The sequence below is a fragment of the Trachurus trachurus genome, assembly GCF_905171665.1.
Source record: "Trachurus trachurus genome assembly, chromosome: 12".
Lineage (NCBI taxonomy): Eukaryota > Metazoa > Chordata > Actinopteri > Carangiformes > Carangidae > Trachurus > Trachurus trachurus.
In genome coordinates, this window is record NC_139908.1 from 6,786,022 (window position 1) to 6,803,313 (window position 17,292).

Here is a 17,292-nt window from a genome sequence, read left to right on the forward strand (position 1 = left end):
CAGAAAATCTCTGAATTTGAACTTTATTGTTCAATCTGCTCACTCTTTGTGCAATGAAAAACAGTTAAAATCTCTATAGTCTACATGTAGAATAGTTACTAAATGAGCTCATGTAACACAAAGAGTTTGAGGCTGCTTTCAGAACAAAGTGATTGCAAAGTGAAGTTTCCTTTTTGCCTCCGTTTGAAAACAGTCGCTTGCGTCACTGCCCGCGTGTGACGAGAGAATCACAACAGCTGAGGGAACCAATGGGAGGAGGCTGCTGCAGAAACCTAATCAGCCCATCACTACTCTGCCCTCATTACTAAGCGGCTGCACAGACTTGAGGCTGGATGCGATGCGGGCTGGGACTCACAGCGGATGACTGACTCTGGGAACAAGGAGACAAGATACTTTCTTTTTCCTTTTTCTTTTTTTTAATTCCCGGGGGAAGTTTGAGCCATGAGTGTTTCCGTCTCTTTCTGGAATTTGAGTTAAAGTTTGTGGGAAAAACTTTTCCTGTAAATGAGAGATATAGAGGCGCACGTGACGTGAAGCCCTGCTGCGCGAACGGACCGGGACTGGCCGAAACTTGTCAGATCTTGACATGGGTGGCTGTTTACTGCCGTCCCCGATGAGCTGCTGCTTATTTTGTGGCGCCTCAGTGACTCTGTGACATGAACCCGTCCGGGAGTTTCGCAGTTTTCGCGCTACCTGATGGAGTTACCACCACACAAGCCCGCATGAAGTTCGGCGTTTTCAACATCCATTCTTCCTGGAAATGGCAAGTCGTGCCATATTGATGGAGCGGACCGCGGTGCTGATGTGCAGTGTTTTCATCCTGATCATCGGTCTCTGCGTCGGATCCCCGAACCACCACGGCCGCCGGCTGATCTGCTGGAGAGCCATCCTCAAGTGCCATGGAGAGCCGGATTGCCATTACGCGTACGATCAGTACCTTTATGCCTGCGCGTCTGTCATCAGCGGGGAGCGGAAGAAGTGTCCCAGCCACTGCATCTCCTCTCTGATCCAGCTCAACCTAACCCAGAGCGGCCCGGCTCTGGAGGACTGCGACTGTGCCCAGGACTCGATCTGCAGGAGCACCAAGCAAGCCATCGAGCCGTGCCTCCCGCGGACCAGCACCATGGGCTGCACGGAGGCCCGGGCGCAGTGCGAGAAGGACCCGTCGTGCAGCTCTGCCATGAGGGATTATTTATTTCACTGCCGGAGACTTTTCGGGGGGGAGAGGTGCTCGGACGGGTGCCGCAGGGTGATCGCCAAAATGCGCTCCATACCGAAAGCGCAGCAGCTGGACACTTGCGTGTGCGACGGCACGGAGAGGAACATATGCGAGTACATTAAAGTCAGCATGAAAACTTTCTGCAGCGACTCCGGCGACAGGTTCGCGGGGAGCGGCTTTTCAGACTCGGAGGAGGATTCAGAGGACGATTACATCGACCAGGAGGACGATCCGCCCGTGGAAAACTCCCGCTGTGACTCCACGCCCTCTCAGACTGCGCTCAATGTTGTGACCACCATTTTGGTTTTAACCAAATTTCTGTGAAAAGCTGCTGCCATCCAGGGCGGCTCAAGTCAGTGTGGACCACCACACACTCACACACACTCACACACACCAGCTCCCACCTCTTTCACTCTATCTGCTTTAGTTTTAACCAGACTTCTCTGCCTTTAAACTAACTCAACTACTTTGGTTTGTCAAACTGCAACTAAACATCCCGCACAAGTTCATTTATTTCAGGGCATTTGCTTTTTTGTTAAAGGATCATCATGCAAGTAGGCTGACAGCTGACTGTGGATCAGATCAAGTAGAGGTTATAGAATAAGTAGCCTATTCATCTATATAAGAGTAAATTGTACAGTATATTTCTATGTTATGAGTGATAATAAGAGATTTGCACTGTAGACCATAATGGCTGAGTCTCACTACTGCATCGTGACCACAGAGGGAGGGAAAATGTTTGGTGTAAAAGTGCCTAAAAGTCTTGATGTTGGTTTTAGTCACCATTATGTGACCATATCAGAGGCAGGCTGTGAAAGCAGACTGGTATTTTTTTGTCTTTTTGTTTTTTTAAACACCAGATGTAGCCTACAGAGGCTTTGGCCACAACCCCTTCATTTAAAAAACCAAAGTTGATGTAAGCCACTAAAAAACCCGGATCAGCTCATGCATCTGAAAGAGTGACACACTTTGACCTTTAAAAACACGGCTGTTTGTATAAGGTATAGTATACAAGTGTTGTAAACAGAAGGAGGAGGAGGGGGAAGGAAGAAGAGCTCCTCTCTCTCCTCCTCAGCTTCTTTATCTTCATTTAACGTGTTTGTTATAGAAGTCGTCACAAAGACACACAAAGAAAAATAAGATGCAGTATGAACACACTCCTCTGAATGTACATGCACATGAAATAAATGAGAGTTTAAACATGATTTCTTTGCCTTTTGGACCTCGGTCTGTGTTCCTGTGTGTTTCTGTCCACTCGTTGAGGTCAATCCATCATTGATGATATGTCGCTGGCAGCCACAGTAACATCTGAAGTTTTTATTTTGCCTGTAAAACATAAAGAGTCTTTAGGCCATAGTATATTGTCAGTAAGCCTTTAGATTGAGGCCTGTGCTGTTTATAATAAATGCCTGTTTCTTATTTCTAACTAGCAGTGATTCCTCAGGACACAAGCTTGTGTCTATTTACATGTTATGAGTCAGTCAGCCTCTCTACCAGCCCAGTGTCCCCTCATTCACTTGTGATAATGGGCCTTGAAAAACCATTGATGGCAGCCATGTTGCTTTTCAAGCCAAAGAGATGGGCCCTCCAGCCCATTGATTGGAGGAGAAGTCGAGTGGCACCTTCTATTATGGAGATGCAAAATACACAATGGTGCGGCGGCACAATGTGGGGGCACTTCATTCACACTGTTCCTCTATCACCCTTTTCAGTGAAGGTGGGGTGAGGTTGGAGGGGTGGGGAGGGTGGGATGGGGGCACGAGGAGGAGACAGCTATCCCAGAGGCGACACGCAGGAGTTATGTGAGAAAGTTCAGGTTTATGGCGTGATTTTTTTTTTCTTGACCACAGTTTCCAGCATTTAGTTCTCATACTAAACTGAACTGAATGTTTAGTTTTCTTCGCTATCGTCGCTACTTTATTATTAATGACTTCTGGAAAACATAAGCCATCATTTAGGTTAAAAAAGAATGACCCAAAATGATCAATCCTACAATGTCAGCGATTGTAAAAAACAAAACAAAACAAAGTGATGTGGTGAAAGTTTTTTCTGGGGCTTTTGTTCCGAGACGCCCAAAGCCTGTCGCTGTCTCTTTAAGAGAGCAGGCCTCTGCTCAAGCCATTAATAATTGTAATGCCTTTTTATTATTGTTGAGGATAATGAAGGGATGAGAGTCATACAGGGGCCCCCAGACCATACTTTGCCCTGAAATGTTTTCAATTAACTTTTGGCACTGGAGGAAAAATGGGAATGTTGTGTTTTTTTCCCATGTCGGAGCAGAAAAGAGTCAACTGGGGGCTTTTTGGTGCAGGGACCAGAACCTCATTAAAATTGCCTCATCATAACTCAAACTGTTGCCTGGTCACCTCCTAAACCCCCCCCCCCCACACGCCCCGCCCTGAATAAAAAAAGTCCTTTAGGTTATAGCTGCACTAAGGAAAGGCAAACAGGAAGCACGGTGATAACATCAGAGAGGAGATGGACTCATATAATATTGTTCTTTCAGCCAAAATACTGAACAACCATCTAAATTCACACACACATTTCACAAAAGTGAAAATATGCTGTTTCTTGGCGTCGCTGGCATCAATAGTAATGAAATGACTCCCTTCCTTCCTGTTCAAGTCCCACTGGGACTTTTCCAAACATTTTTAAAACAGCTCAGCCAGCGTTGACTTTTTCCTGTTGAGCCTCTTAAAAACCTGCGACTCCTGGAAAAACTGTCTAAACCTGAATCTTAATTCTGCAGGAATGCAGTGAACATCTCATTAAAACATATTGGGTAGTCGCAAAACTACTAGTAGTGACAAAGTTCCTTAGCTGCACTCTTTTCAAACGATAACAGTAGTTGTTCAAGATGAGTGCATCAATGAATTGGTTAATTAACAAATTATTTGTTTGTGTGATTTATGAATCAAAATGATCAGACATTGTTTTTTATAAATTTAGTTTCTTGGTGGTGGACTGCTAGATCTAACTTGTGATGAACATTTTCACTTTTTCTCAGACCTTTCTCAATTAAATTACCAATACAGTGATCTAAGGGTTAATATTACATATCAATAGGCTAATACAACAAGACTGAAGTGCAGCTTTTTCCCAGAGGATGCTAATGCATAAAGTTTACTTTGCTGCCTGGTTTAATCTTTATTATGTGTCTATTTCTATATATTCTTTTACATTATTTTGATTATTTATTATTAGCGGTCTGGTTTTTAAATGTTATTTAACCTTGATGTTTTTAACATGTTGAATGACGATAAACTAAATTGAACTAAAGTGAACTTGTAATGGAGAGTGAAATGTAGAAATGCAATGTGATGTATTTGGTTGTAGAAATGGCATATTCAGAATAATATTGAATTTTCATTTGAGTAAATTGCTGATTGTTTTATATCACAAAGTCATCAAAACAACATCAGCATAAGGTTAGCATTGGCCTAAAAGCTGCTGGTCACATCAGAGCAGTAGAGGCAGCTGCAGTAAAAACATCTGGGTGTTTTTCAGTTTATCTTATTCATTACTCATATATTCATCTTCTATGTTGAGGAATGTGTCTTTTACTTTTTCAGAAGTTATGTTTTGACTTTAGACATAACACAGTGCTGGATTTGGTTCAGCTCAGGTCTGACCCCAAAACATAAACAACATTAAGCGCAAAAGCAAAAGTGAAGTGAATAAAAGCAGAGCGTCACAGTAAAGTGGAGGTCGGTCTGGGGGGGGGCTTAAGTGAGGTGGGAAAGGTGGAGGAGGGGTTGATTTATGATTGAGGGTTAATGGGGGGAAGGGTCTGTTTCAGGGAGAAGGGCTGAATGTCAGGGATTTCAAGCCTCTCCCTTGAATAGTGATGCAAAGAGAGAGGGAATATTTAATCGGCCAATCACAGCCAGGTTTCCTCTAGCGGCCGTGGCAGGATGGGAACGGACCTCTGGGTGCCTCCTCCTCCTCCTCCTCCTCCTCCTCCTCCTCCTCCTCCTCCTCCTCCGTCCAGCCAAAGAGCAGCGGTGCAAAGTTTTTAAGGAGTGAGAGAAGAGGAGGAGGAGGAGGTGGGCCGGGGCAGGCAGGGTGGATGGGGCACATAACATAGCTGACAAGGGGCATAACTTCATTTCCACGGTGCTGGGACAGCTGTGTGGAGTAATCTGCCGTAGCAGCCCCTCTAAAACTTCAATGCCTTTAGTGACCCAGGGAAGAGGGGAGGGGGCAACTCCAACTGTGACCAGGCGTTTAAAGGGTGGGGGGGGGGGGGGGGGGGGGGGGGGGGGGGGCTCCTTTCACACCCTCGCAAGGGCTTTTGTTGACAAAAAAAAAACCTTTCCTTACCTCTTCCTCACTGAAAGCCACAGGGACTATATGTTTATGAGATGAGGCAACAATAGGCTGCATTTTGAAAGCTATAGCGTAGAGTTTATTTCCTCTATAGCCTGTGGGAACCAGGTTTTAAAAGTGCATAATTTTCTTTTATGAAGTCCAAAGAACTATATATTGCAACACATTTTCCTTAAACATGTTTCATTAAAGTGCCAAGAATATGTTTCTTAATAATCTTAAAGTGGAAATATGAATGTAACTTATACTTAGATGAGTTTCTATATTTTTCAATTGCACAGTGTAGAACAAAAGTACACTTCCCCACTAATTCATAAAATTAAGAAAAGGAGACATACACATAGAAAGACTAAATAAATAAATGTAAAGGGAGTACAAAACAAAGTATAAAAGACATCATGAGCATTGAAAGTGGTAAATGTGGCTTGTGACTATATTGGAGGGCTAAAACTGAAAAGTTTTTGAAAATCCTAAACTAATCTTCGAAAATGTTGTCTCTCTTGCTTCTTTTAGTTTTTTAGTGTGAGCAAATATTTGTAAAAAGACAATAGTGCAGTCTATCCATGAAGAGGGGTTCATTATTTTGTGCTAACTGTTGAACCGCTGAAGGCCGAAGAGAGAACAAAACATTTTAGCCTAAGATAATGGCCCGAGGCTGGGTCGCTGTCCGGGCTGAATGGGGGTCTCCCTGGAGCTCAATAAGGTCCCAAAGTTTTACTCCATTATGCTGACATCCCTAAAGGCCAGGGGCCACCACCCCCAGTGGTTCCTCCGCAAGTGTGCATTCATCAACCCCCTCCCTCCTCCAACTACACACTGACACACACACACACATACACACATACACACACTTTACTCTTTATAAGGTGATGACAGGAGGTGATATTCCCAGGAAAGTTGTCAAAAGATGAAGAAGTGATAAAAAATAATATCCGATCAGGACCAAAACACAAGTTATTATTGGGCTTTGTATCCCTTTTAGTCTTTAATGAAGATCTGTAAATGTTTTTTTATATATAATTAATCCCAAATAATTCAGTCTCCTTCTACAGGTCTGTGCACATTCCCAGAGCGCTCGCTGCTGTGTCACTCGCTGCTGTTTGTTTAACGAGGCCTTCGCTGGCACGAGGATCTCCAGTCATGCCTGCAGAGCTGGCGCTTAAATGACTGAGCCTAAACCCAACAGCAAACATGAAAAATCAAAGGCTGTTAAAGCTAAGCAAATAACGACAGCCGGCCTCTCTCTTTCTCTCTTTCCCTCTTTCCCTCTTGCCCATTGTGAGAGCAAATCCTCCGGCATTAAAGCATAAATAAACCCCACGCGGTAATGATTTTAACACTGATGATAAGAGGAGCTTGAACTGTCTCGCATAACAAAAGGAGGAGAAGCTTTCTATAATGTTTCCCTTTATGTTGCATTCGAGTCCACCACCTTAATCCCTGCTGTCAGTTCTCTCTCCATCCAGTCGCTTTCTGCTCATCTGGTTCCCATTTGCGCAGCACAGCCAGATGGAATGTGACCATGCTTTTAAAATATGAGTTATTAGCCCATTAATACAGACTCCAGCCAACACTATAGTTCAAGCTGCAGAAAAAACACACACTGTTGTTTGCAGTCAAAGTTCTTTTGGATCACAGGGATGATTAATGATTGAACCGACGGGACACGCACTTTTTTTTTGTTTTCTGTCCAGGTTTTTGAGTTCCATTTATTTTAATCTGATTATTTTTCCATTTCATGTTGCTACAGAGACTGAAATTAAAAAGGCATAAAGGGGGCGAAGCCTAGGCACTAGAATTGGGTTAATGCAAACTTTGACAGTAAAGAATACAGTCGACGGTTGCAGCACTACATCTTTATTAAGAATAATAACATGCTTTGCAGCTGTGTACACCACATTATGTTATTATTGCACATTCACCACCATTTAAATCACAAAAAATGTCCCTAAAACACGGGTTTATAAAAATCAAGAGATTGGATTTATGAGCTGCATTGTCTGGTACCGACCTCAAGATGACACTGTTCTCTTGTGAACAAGTGAACAAAACAGTTCTGATGCCTTTATACCTTTGCAGGTTTTGGCATTAGTACAGATGTGTGTATATGTGTGTGTGTTTGTAAGTGAGACACTCTGTTCGTTGTCCTCAGTCGCAGTACTCGTCATTGAGGGTCTCGCCTCTGCAAACAGCACCTGCGACGTCACCTGTGTCGCAGTGGCGCGACCTGGTGCGTTTCCCTCCGCTACAGCTGGCCCACAAGGACCAGCAAGACCAGTTACCTTCCTGCTGAACCGTCGGCCTTGCACCTGCACCTGCAAAACATTGTGCACATTAACACAGGGAAGGGAAAGTGACACAACTGACTCACAATATCTATCTATCTATCTATCTATCTATCTATCTATCTATCTATCTATCTATCTATCTATCTATCTATCTATCTATCTATCTATCTATCTATCTATCTATCTATCTATCTATCTATCTATCTATCTACAGTGGTGGACACAGTAACTGAGTAAAGCAGCACATCAGTGCAGCTGGTTTCAAAGAGTTAATTCTCAGAAACAAGAGTTAAAGGGTCCTTAAATTCATTTAGAAAAAAATATAGTAATTCATTGATGTGAAAAATAAGAAATTTACTCTTACTCGTACTTTTACTTACGTAAAGTACATTTACAGTAAAAGCATGTACTTCTGGATACTTAAGTACCTTTAAAAGCAAGTACTTTTTTTACTCTTACTCGAGTAACATGTCGACTGAGCTACTTTTACTTGTAACAGAGTAAATTTTGACCAGTAGTATTTGTACTCTTACTCAAGTACTGGGGTTGAGTGCTCTGTCCATCTCTATCTATCTATGCACATCCATCACCCCCTCCTTATAACTATATGGGATACTGAGTATATTAATTTTATTTCCCACTTAGCTTTTCATTCTTACCTGGATATCTGGATTTATCGGCCTTGTAATTCTGGCAGGCCAAACCCTCGTACAGGAGAGGGCACAGACAGATGCACTTCCCCTCCACTTGGGCAACAGTGCCTCCGTTCTGACAAGGCTTACACTTGCACACATTATACTGTGCTATGTAATCTTCTGTGGCCCTCTTCAGGTTAGCTATCCTGCGGTTAGCATCAGGCATGGTCAGTGGAACTAGCCTATAGATGGGCTCCGGCTGCAAAGGAAAAAGTTAGTTTGCAGGTTACTGGAATGTTCTTTTACTTTTCATTCATAAAAAAAAGAAAAAAACGTAATGCCACTGTTTCCACATGGAGCAGCCAAAACTACAATTAGCCTGTCATGTAGGTTCAGCCCAGATAGCATATCCACCTTTTTCCGAATGTCAAAAACGTAAGCCTGTTTTGCCGGTTTTGCTTTTCCGGTGGAATTTTATGTTTATGTTTCCATGGTTTCGGTAGTCGCAGTAAATGCATGGATTTTAAATACATTTTTTCAATGAAAATCTGTAAAATGCATGGATCATCACTAGCTTTTAACAGTGGATATCACACAAATTGACATCCGTGTTAAAAGCCAGCGTTGATAGATCCATGCGTTTACCGCAACTATGACAACTGACTGAAAACCATGGAAACGTAAACGTACAATTCCACCAAACCGGCAAAACCGGCTTCCGGTTTTGACCATAGATGACATTCAGAAACTTGTGGATAGGCTACAATAGGTAGGCCTATCAGAGGGCTGCTGGTATTATGTCATTATGATGCCACTATCAACTATCATACTCTGTAGGCTACTACGACACAACTTTAAATTAAATGCTAATGTGTTTTTGCAAACCATTTTGACTATGTTCACATGTGTGCTAGCATGCATAGCGATATTTGATTATTATGATCATTAGCAGTAAAGGCTCATGGGAATGTCGTCATAGCAACAGGAATCTAATTGCTAATTGCCACCCCCAGTCACCATCTCTCTCTAAAAAAAAAAAAAACATTGTCCCCATTGGCGCAACAGCTGGGATGATGATGAGGATGATTTTGTACCTCGCTGCTGAGCAGCCCAGGGACGAGTGAGATGGTTTGTGCCCAGTTCTGATACGTCTGCACATCCATCACCCCCTCCGTCTTCAACGCAACCTTCATAGCAGCGGCGGCTCGTACAGTACCCCCGTTAATTGTTGTCACCACGTCATCCACCACCGCTTTTCCATCCGCCTCGCCTGTGTTCAGATGGTAGACCAACTTTCAATGACTTAACGTAATTGATACATAGATGTAAACTTAACTTGTCTGTCAACAATATCCTCACATCACATTATTGCATTTTCAGCTTTTGTCCTGTTGACTCAAAGTTAGAGATCTAGACACGCACTAATTCTTACAAGTTTTTTGAGCTACAAAAGTAGCTATAGGCTAATGACCTGGAAAATAAAAGCAGGCGGAATGATTATGTGTAATGCACTGTATAAAGTAAGACTATACTTTAAATATTGACATTGTAGGGTTGTAATAAGAGAAATAGGAAGAACAGACCTTCTGTTTTCGTTGTCACAGGTTTACAATATTCTGGTTTAATGTGTCCGGATACGCCTCCATAACTTCCATCAATGCCTAGTTTGATGCAGTCTTGGACTTTTCTCTCCGTCAGATCTGCAAACAGGTGTAGAGAGAGCATGATTGGAGAAGTCTCACGAGAGAAAATGTAATTAAAAAATTTTTTTTAGGGGTGGTGGGGTGGGGTCAGGGTTCACGACATACTTTTTTTCTGGATGGCTTCGTGGTTGAGAACGTAGACGAGCTGATATTCGCCACCGGTCTTCCCATTTCTGGTGTAGTGGGTTCCGTAGTCCTCCAGGAAGGCAAAGTAAATCCCTTTCTCATAGTCCAGAGGCAAGGTGAGGATATGCTCCAGGAATTCATCGGCCACTCTGAGGTCGTGAGAGCGCATCCTGTAGGTGCTCAGCTGCATTTTGCCCTTCACCCGCATGTACTGCTTTTTCTGTGTGATGGAGAGCAGGGGAATCACAAATTACAGATTCTAGTTTGGTGGTGCATGTTGTAACCCGTGCTGTGGATTGCTTACTGTCGCTGGCTGAAAGTTACCTGGATTTCGGTTTTCGTCGTTAAATGTCTGATCATTTCTGATCTATCGTATCCTATATTAGCATTAATCGACGCTTCATCTCCTTCAGCAGCACCAAACTTTGACATGGTCTTCTCGCTTGGTTTGAATTTGACGGAAAGTCCGGCATCAATTTTAAAAGTCATCTCGTCAATCAGTTCCCTCACAAGGCTGTCTTTGTGTTCATAGATCTCTTTGGAGACAGTCTCCTCTACAAGAGTCTGGAAGACAGAGATCCAAGGTGTTAAATGTGTCGAAGGAGAATCATCCGGTCATTTTCTAAGTAACGCTTTACAGCTCTAGGTCCCCGAGTGCGACCATAAGAAAAAATCCAAGAAAAATATGTGCAGACCGGACCTAGCTCTCCTCCTGCTAGCTGCGCTACGCTGCAGTTAAACAGTGCAGTAATGGGGGCAGTTCTTCTAACCGCGAAAAATGATTTTGGATGGGAAAAAAAGCAGTTATTATTATTCATATTGATGCTTTTTTCCCCTCCTAAATCTATGTTTTCCTCACATTTTTGTCTTTGTTGATGGAAACAGTCCCGAGCTCGACAGTCGACTATTGAGGTCTACCCTGGAAGCTACGCTCTCTCTGTGTTGTGTGGTAAGGAACTGGTGAATGTTGCAAAGCATTTGTAGTGATATTTTGAGCGTAATAGAGGCCAAAGACGCGGTTAGAAGAACTGCCCCCATTACTTTGCTGTTTAACTGCAGCGTAGCGTAGCTAGAAGGAGGATAGCTAGGTCCGGGCTGCACATATTTTTCTCAGATTTTTTCCTATGGTCGCACTCGGGGACCTAGAGCTGTAGAGCGTTACTTAGAAAATGGCCGGAATTCTCCTTTAAATCACACACATGTTGTGAATTTTATTCCCTGGAAAGAAAAAAAAGCGTGTGGCTAACCTGATATCTGAACACACCGATATTCCAGGGAATCCTGTCGTACTGCGTAGTGTCTGGATTCAACACTCTCTCGCACCGTCCATTGAAGTAGTCATTGTTGAAGGGGTTCATTCGAGGTTCTGCACCCAAGACGTTGATTCTAGTGCATAGACACAATGGTCTCTTTCAGACTGTATACAGTATAATGCCTACAGAATATCTTTAAAAATAAAAAACACTCAAATAAAATTAGCATGTTCATGATCAGGGTCAGTGCTCTGTCCTGATGTGAGGAGCACTGTCCACTGCTGCTGAAGCTTTGAATTATTACCCAAATCCTGCTGTCCTGCTTTGTTCATTATTGTTCAGTACCAGCGTACCACATGGTGGACGCTGAGGCGCACACTCTTCGTCTGATGCATCTTCGCAGTCCAAGTCTGAATTGCACTGTAATCTGATCGGAATGCAAGTACCTGTGCAAAGATCAGGGGTGGGGGTGAGGATTAATTTATGGGGCCAAAAACAATCAAGACAAAGGTATTTCTGACTTTAAAAACTCTGAATTACCTGTTTTGCAGGTGAACTCTGTTTCTGAGCAATTTGGAAGTTGTGTCTTATTACATGTCGTAGTAGTTGGGACACAGGCCTCCGCATCCCCTATACTATCTCGGCAGGGTTGGCCTCCGAACTGACCGAACAGGTCGATATCTCGGGACCGCCTCTGAAAATCACAGATAACATCCAATGTCAAGCGTGTACACTGCTGTTCATACAGGTTTAACTTTATTATTCATGATTATTACAGACATTGCACGAGAGCACAAACAAAACACAATGTATTCTCGTTTGCTGATTTTAGATTTCTTGTACCTATACCAAAATTTGATGACTTGAATATGAAATGACATATGTCTCACGAGTGATGGTGCTATTTTTATCACTGATAATAGGTCATGTACAATACTGTATGCTATCATTGCATATATCCTGTATTATTTGGATATATGAAGATATATGAGCACAATTTGTGTATGTACAGCTCTGGAAAAGATTTAGAGACCACTTCAAAATGATCAGTTTCTCTGGTTTTACTATTATGTGTTTGAGTAAAATTAACATTTTTGTTTTATTCCATTAACTACTGACAACATTCCTCCCAAAATTGAAATAAAAAATATCGTCAATTAGAGCATTTACTTGCAGAAAATGACAACTGGTCAAAATAATGCAAAGCAAACATGTTCTTTCTTCCTAAACAACACAACATGAATATTTTAAGATATTTTAATAAATACTTTTTAGAGTTTATAAATCAATTTTGGTGGGATAACGTCAATGTTTAATCCCAGCAGTGGATTTTATAATCTTCCTATAAAATCAGGTGTGTTTCAGGTTATCACCTAATCAGAGGAATGGAATGAGTGCCTTACATGTAATGCTTTTAAAGAAACATTTGTGAAAGTGGTCTCTCAATTTCTTTCCAGAGTCATATGTATATCAAAACTTTCTTTATAAGAAGATTTCATTGTCTCACTCTGGTCTTTGAGCAAGGATCACAAGAACTCCAAGCAGTCCAGCGGGTCCATGCGCAGTCCACTGCTGCTGGATCAGGAATTTGCTGTGCCCTGAAATTCACACATATTACACAAAGACCTGTGATAAACTGATACAGGCCCCATAGTCAGCCAATCTTTACTATGACTAAGCCTGAAGGAAGCAGTAAATACACCTACTTGACCTCCCCGAGAAGGGCCAGCGTGAGGCACAAGCCACAGAGGCCCAGCTGTACAGTGATCTTCATGATGCCCCTTTGGTAAGACACACAACGCTGCTCCGCTGTCCCTGATGAACTTTATAGGCAACATCTCTGTCAATGATTATCCAGTTGCAAAGATGCAATTTTGTTGCTAAAGAAAGTCAATAGATGGGGATTGTAGGTGTTTGATAATGACTCAGTATCCAGACCAAAGTTTGCTTGTTTTACGAAGACACATACCACTCACCCACTTTGCATTTTCTTCTTCTTCACAGTGTGAAACAAAGCCTTTTCAAAAACAGAAAAAATGTTTAGAGGAAGTTATTCATTTTCTTGATTATTTTGATTCAAAGATATTACTGATATAACTGGCAGATCAACCCTGAGATTAAAGGTTGACCACAAACACAAATGAATACATGGGTGCAGCTTCCTCCATCTCAAGAAATGAATATCATGCAACATTTGGCAGTACATGTAACATGTGTATTATTAGAAGTATAGATTTTGTTTTGTGTTTTTATGAAAGTCAAACCTCCTGAGTTTCAAGGAAAGCTGCAAACCATCCCAGCATGCACTGGGTGAGAGACCCTTCGCTCACAAGTACCAAAAACACACTATTACTATTATTATTTTTTCAACAGTGCTTCTATTGAGCACAAACATTTTGTTCTGTGGCAAACCCCGTATGATGCAATCATCCAGGCAGGTTTACAGGAAGGCAGGGTAAATATTGAAAGAAGCTGTTTTTTGTTTTTTTTACCGACATGAACTGACAGAGTTGCATTTAGGGTCATAATTCAAGAGTCAGATTCAGATTTAGATTGATTTTACTGTCCCACAGGTGGAAATGAGTTTTGCAGCAGAAATAATATAGCCAAATAACAATAACAAACAATAGAATCAACCATTAAATTAACCAAAAGCTCATACTGAATGGAAAATTACTATTGAGTGTAGGTGACTCCAGGTAAAATTCAAAATTAACGACAAAAATAAAAGATAGAAAAATCTCCATTTCGACAGAAACCGTTGAAAGACAAGCAAAGGAATACACTCAGGGTTTGTGTGCAAGGGTTTTAGAGACTGTTGGCAACTCTTTGTCCACTAGATGGCGACATCGAACAGAAACTATTGAGTTCTGCATGTCCAACTCTTTGGAGTCTTACACTGTCACAGTAATGGCAACACAACACAGTGATACAGAAACTACAATAACAACATAAACTTTATACATTTGCACTAATGTGGTTCTCCATCACACCAAAACACTGTTTTTCCTTTGTTACATAGATCAAAACCGGCCTTGCACAATGTCCAGGAAGTTTTAAACAGTTGCACCTAATGATCTGTCATGTGATCTGAGAGACTTTTGCTGAGTCTGCATTACTTTGTTCTTCAAAAGGAGGGAGGGCAGTGTGTATAAATTACCAAAGGAGAGAGAGAGAGAGAAGAAACTACCACTCAGTGTGTGGAGATAAAAGCTGTGCTAAATTTGAATTTCAGGATTTATTTAGATCTATCACCACGTTGCCTAATCATTCACGATCAGGTGAATCATTATTCATGAATATGCCGAGAGGCCGACTGATGTCTTATCCATCCGACGGACTTAAACTGACACCAACTTCCAGAATATTCAGCATTTTGACAAGTATTTTCCTGCTGACTTAAATAAACAGAGTCAAGACTATTCCCTGTGGTGTCTCCAGAGTCAATCTGGGGGCTGCCCTGTCCCTGTTCTTTTCCCTCTATCTGCGAGCAGAGCCGGGGGTAGACGGTGGTCATGCACCACTTGAGAGGCACAAATATGTGCTGAAGTCACTGCTTTTATGAAGTTCGGCAGTTTCCTCCCTGCTTTCTCAGGAAACCAGAGGGTAGGTAAGGTGCTTGGCCAATATTTTTCTCCTGACTAGAAAGTCTTCCTGTTTTTTTTGGAAGGGGGGGCTCTGTGTGGAGCAGTGCATGCATGGGCTCGGTTCTTTTACTGTAATTCACACACAATACATCCCATAGAAGCTTGTTGTTGAATGATGACGTTTGTGTCTTTTTTTTTACGTTGTATTTTTAGACAGACTTTCGAATGGACAGGAGCTGTGATGGCAGCTGAGAGTTAAAAGAGCAGGGTAGGATAAAAATCTAAGACTCCCTCAATTATGGACTGGAGATAAGTGGCTATCTTAGGTTCTGGCTGCGGCGGCAGCTGGTTCCAGGATTCACGCCCTAAAATGCTTGATGTTTGGATTGCGGCCTTCCTGTCATAAACCGAGGAGAGGACACTTCCCATTAGATTGTCTTTGTCAGCATTCATCATAAAATATGTGTTAACGTCTAGATGCTGACCGGTGCCATCTCTATGGTGTTTCTTCAGAAAAAGTAGATTGCAACGATTCCTCCCCCCCCTTCTCCTAAGTGACGATGAATCAAGGAGCCGTCATCAGAGTGAAGTGAAGCTGAGCACATCACTGGAAAAAAAAAGAGATGATTTCCACATGAATAAACAATCTCAGATCTTTGCACTATCTATTATTTCTTCTGCACGTGCAAAGAAATGTGATGACGCCGAATATTTAATATAAGGTTATGAAAAAGATGACTCCCTTTGGTTGGTTGGTTGGTGAGTTGGTGAGTTGAAGGGGAAACCAGACTCTCATCCAGTGAATTATCTGGTTTTTCTGAGGGGGCTCATCTCCAAAAAAAAAAAAAAAAAACAGCCTCTGTCAGCAGAACACAAGATACAAAGCCAGGAAGGACGTCCTTCCTCTGTCCTGCTTCTCTGTCATTTCTCAACATACTGTACAAACCTTTAACACTTCTGTTCACCGATCTTTTTATACTTGTTTTGGTTCATGCAAGACTTTCATTAGTATAGGATCTTCTGGGTTGTGTTGTGTTACGTCTGGCTGGTCTTATGTGGTGGTTGGCCAAAGGTGGCGGAGTTTCCAAGCCGTGAAATTCAGCAAATCGTGCTCACGTCACCACAGTCTGGATGAAAACGTCACTTTCAATGCATGTGTTTGTCAGTAAATAAATCAGAAATCCATGACATAAGATCTGTGGCTACGAGGAGAAGGAGGATTTACTCGCTTTGATTATATCTGCATGTAAGGATTAACACACACATGTCACCAGTCGTGTTAACACTGTTTTCACCAGACAGACTGAGCTCCCCCCAAGCATCAGCTGTTAGTAGTTTATCTTGAGGGAGGGTGGGGGGGTTAAAGGGATAGTTCAACATTTTGGCAAATTGGCCCCTTGCCATAAATGCCATAGTCATAGCAGTAGGTTCGTTACCTTTAATTGTCGGTGCAAGCTATTTTTACAACGGCGGAGCAGAGCCGCAAGCTGCTCAGAGCTACGCTACGGAGGCTCATGGGATTTCTTGGTTTCCCTCACTCATCAAATACACAATCCAACAACTCCAAAACGCTCTGGAGGACAAGTTGTGACCTGCACATTCACCACGCTATGAGATAATAACAGAACGTTACGAGACAGAGTTGTTTTAGAGGTAAATTCATGCAAGACCGCAGATGCATGTTGCCTTCAGGGCCAGTTTTTCATCAAGCAGTCTCTGCATTTACCTCTAAAACAACTCTGTCTGGTAACGTTCTGTTATTATCTCATAGCGTGGTGAATGTGCAGGTCACAACTTGTCCACCAGAGCGTTTTGGAGTTGTTGGATTGTGTATTTGATGAGTTTGATGAGGGAAACCAAGAAATCCCATTAGCCTCTATAGCGTAGCTCTGAGCAGCTCACGGCTCTGCTCCGCCGTTTTAAAAATAGCTTGCACCGACAATTAAAGGTAACAAACCTACTCCTAAAACTATAGGGATCAAGGCAATGGGTCAATTTGCCAAAATGTTGAACTATCCCTTTAAGTTACCACCAGACATTTAAAAAGTTGTAACGTGTACTTTCGCTGACTGCGAGGCGATGGCTCACCAGAGAAATAAAAACAGACAAATTTACAGAAGTGGAACCGATCAGCTCACAGGGAAAAGCCGCA

At 42.3% G+C, this 17,292-nt stretch overlaps 2 protein-coding genes across 2 annotated transcripts; one reads left to right on the forward strand and one right to left on the reverse strand.

Moving 5' to 3' along the window:
* The first annotated feature begins 299 nt into the window (after nt 1–299).
* On the forward strand, nt 300–2,424 carry gas1b (growth arrest-specific 1b). The gene has a single exon (XM_083983319.1). The coding sequence runs from the start codon at nt 761–763 to the stop codon at nt 1,541–1,543; it is 783 nt and encodes a 260-aa protein (XP_083839445.1). The 5' UTR covers nt 300–760; the 3' UTR covers nt 1,544–2,424.
* Nucleotides 2,425–7,389: 4,965 nt separating this feature from the next.
* On the reverse strand, nt 7,390–13,830 carry c9 (complement component 9). The gene is made up of 13 exons (XM_083984288.1): nt 13,818–13,830; nt 13,530–13,570; nt 13,260–13,376; nt 13,061–13,151; nt 12,094–12,247; nt 11,858–11,999; nt 11,548–11,686; nt 10,625–10,864; nt 10,280–10,520; nt 10,055–10,171; nt 9,566–9,741; nt 8,496–8,730; nt 7,390–7,863 (listed from the first exon to the last, which is right to left on the reverse strand). Exons 2-13 carry the CDS (start codon nt 13,538–13,540, stop codon nt 7,697–7,699), a joined length of 1,830 nt encoding a protein of 609 aa, XP_083840414.1. The 5' UTR covers nt 13,541–13,570; nt 13,818–13,830; the 3' UTR covers nt 7,390–7,696.
* Between the last annotated feature and the right edge of the window lie 3,462 nt (nt 13,831–17,292).

Bases quoted from the DNA above. Each gene is read 5' to 3' on its own strand.
- gas1b (XM_083983319.1), top strand. From the start codon at position 761: ATGGCAAGTCGTGCCATATTGATGGAGCGGACCGCGGTGCTGATGTGC.
- c9 (XM_083984288.1), bottom strand. The intron at 10,521-10,624 runs GTAACTTTCAGC...TCCATCACACAG, and splicing joins CGACGAAAACCGAAATCCAG to AAAAAGCAGTACATGCGGGT. The intron at 9,742-10,054 runs GTCTGTTCTTCC...ATCTGAACACAG, and splicing joins TGTGACAACGAAAACAGAAG to GCGAGGCGGATGGAAAAGCG.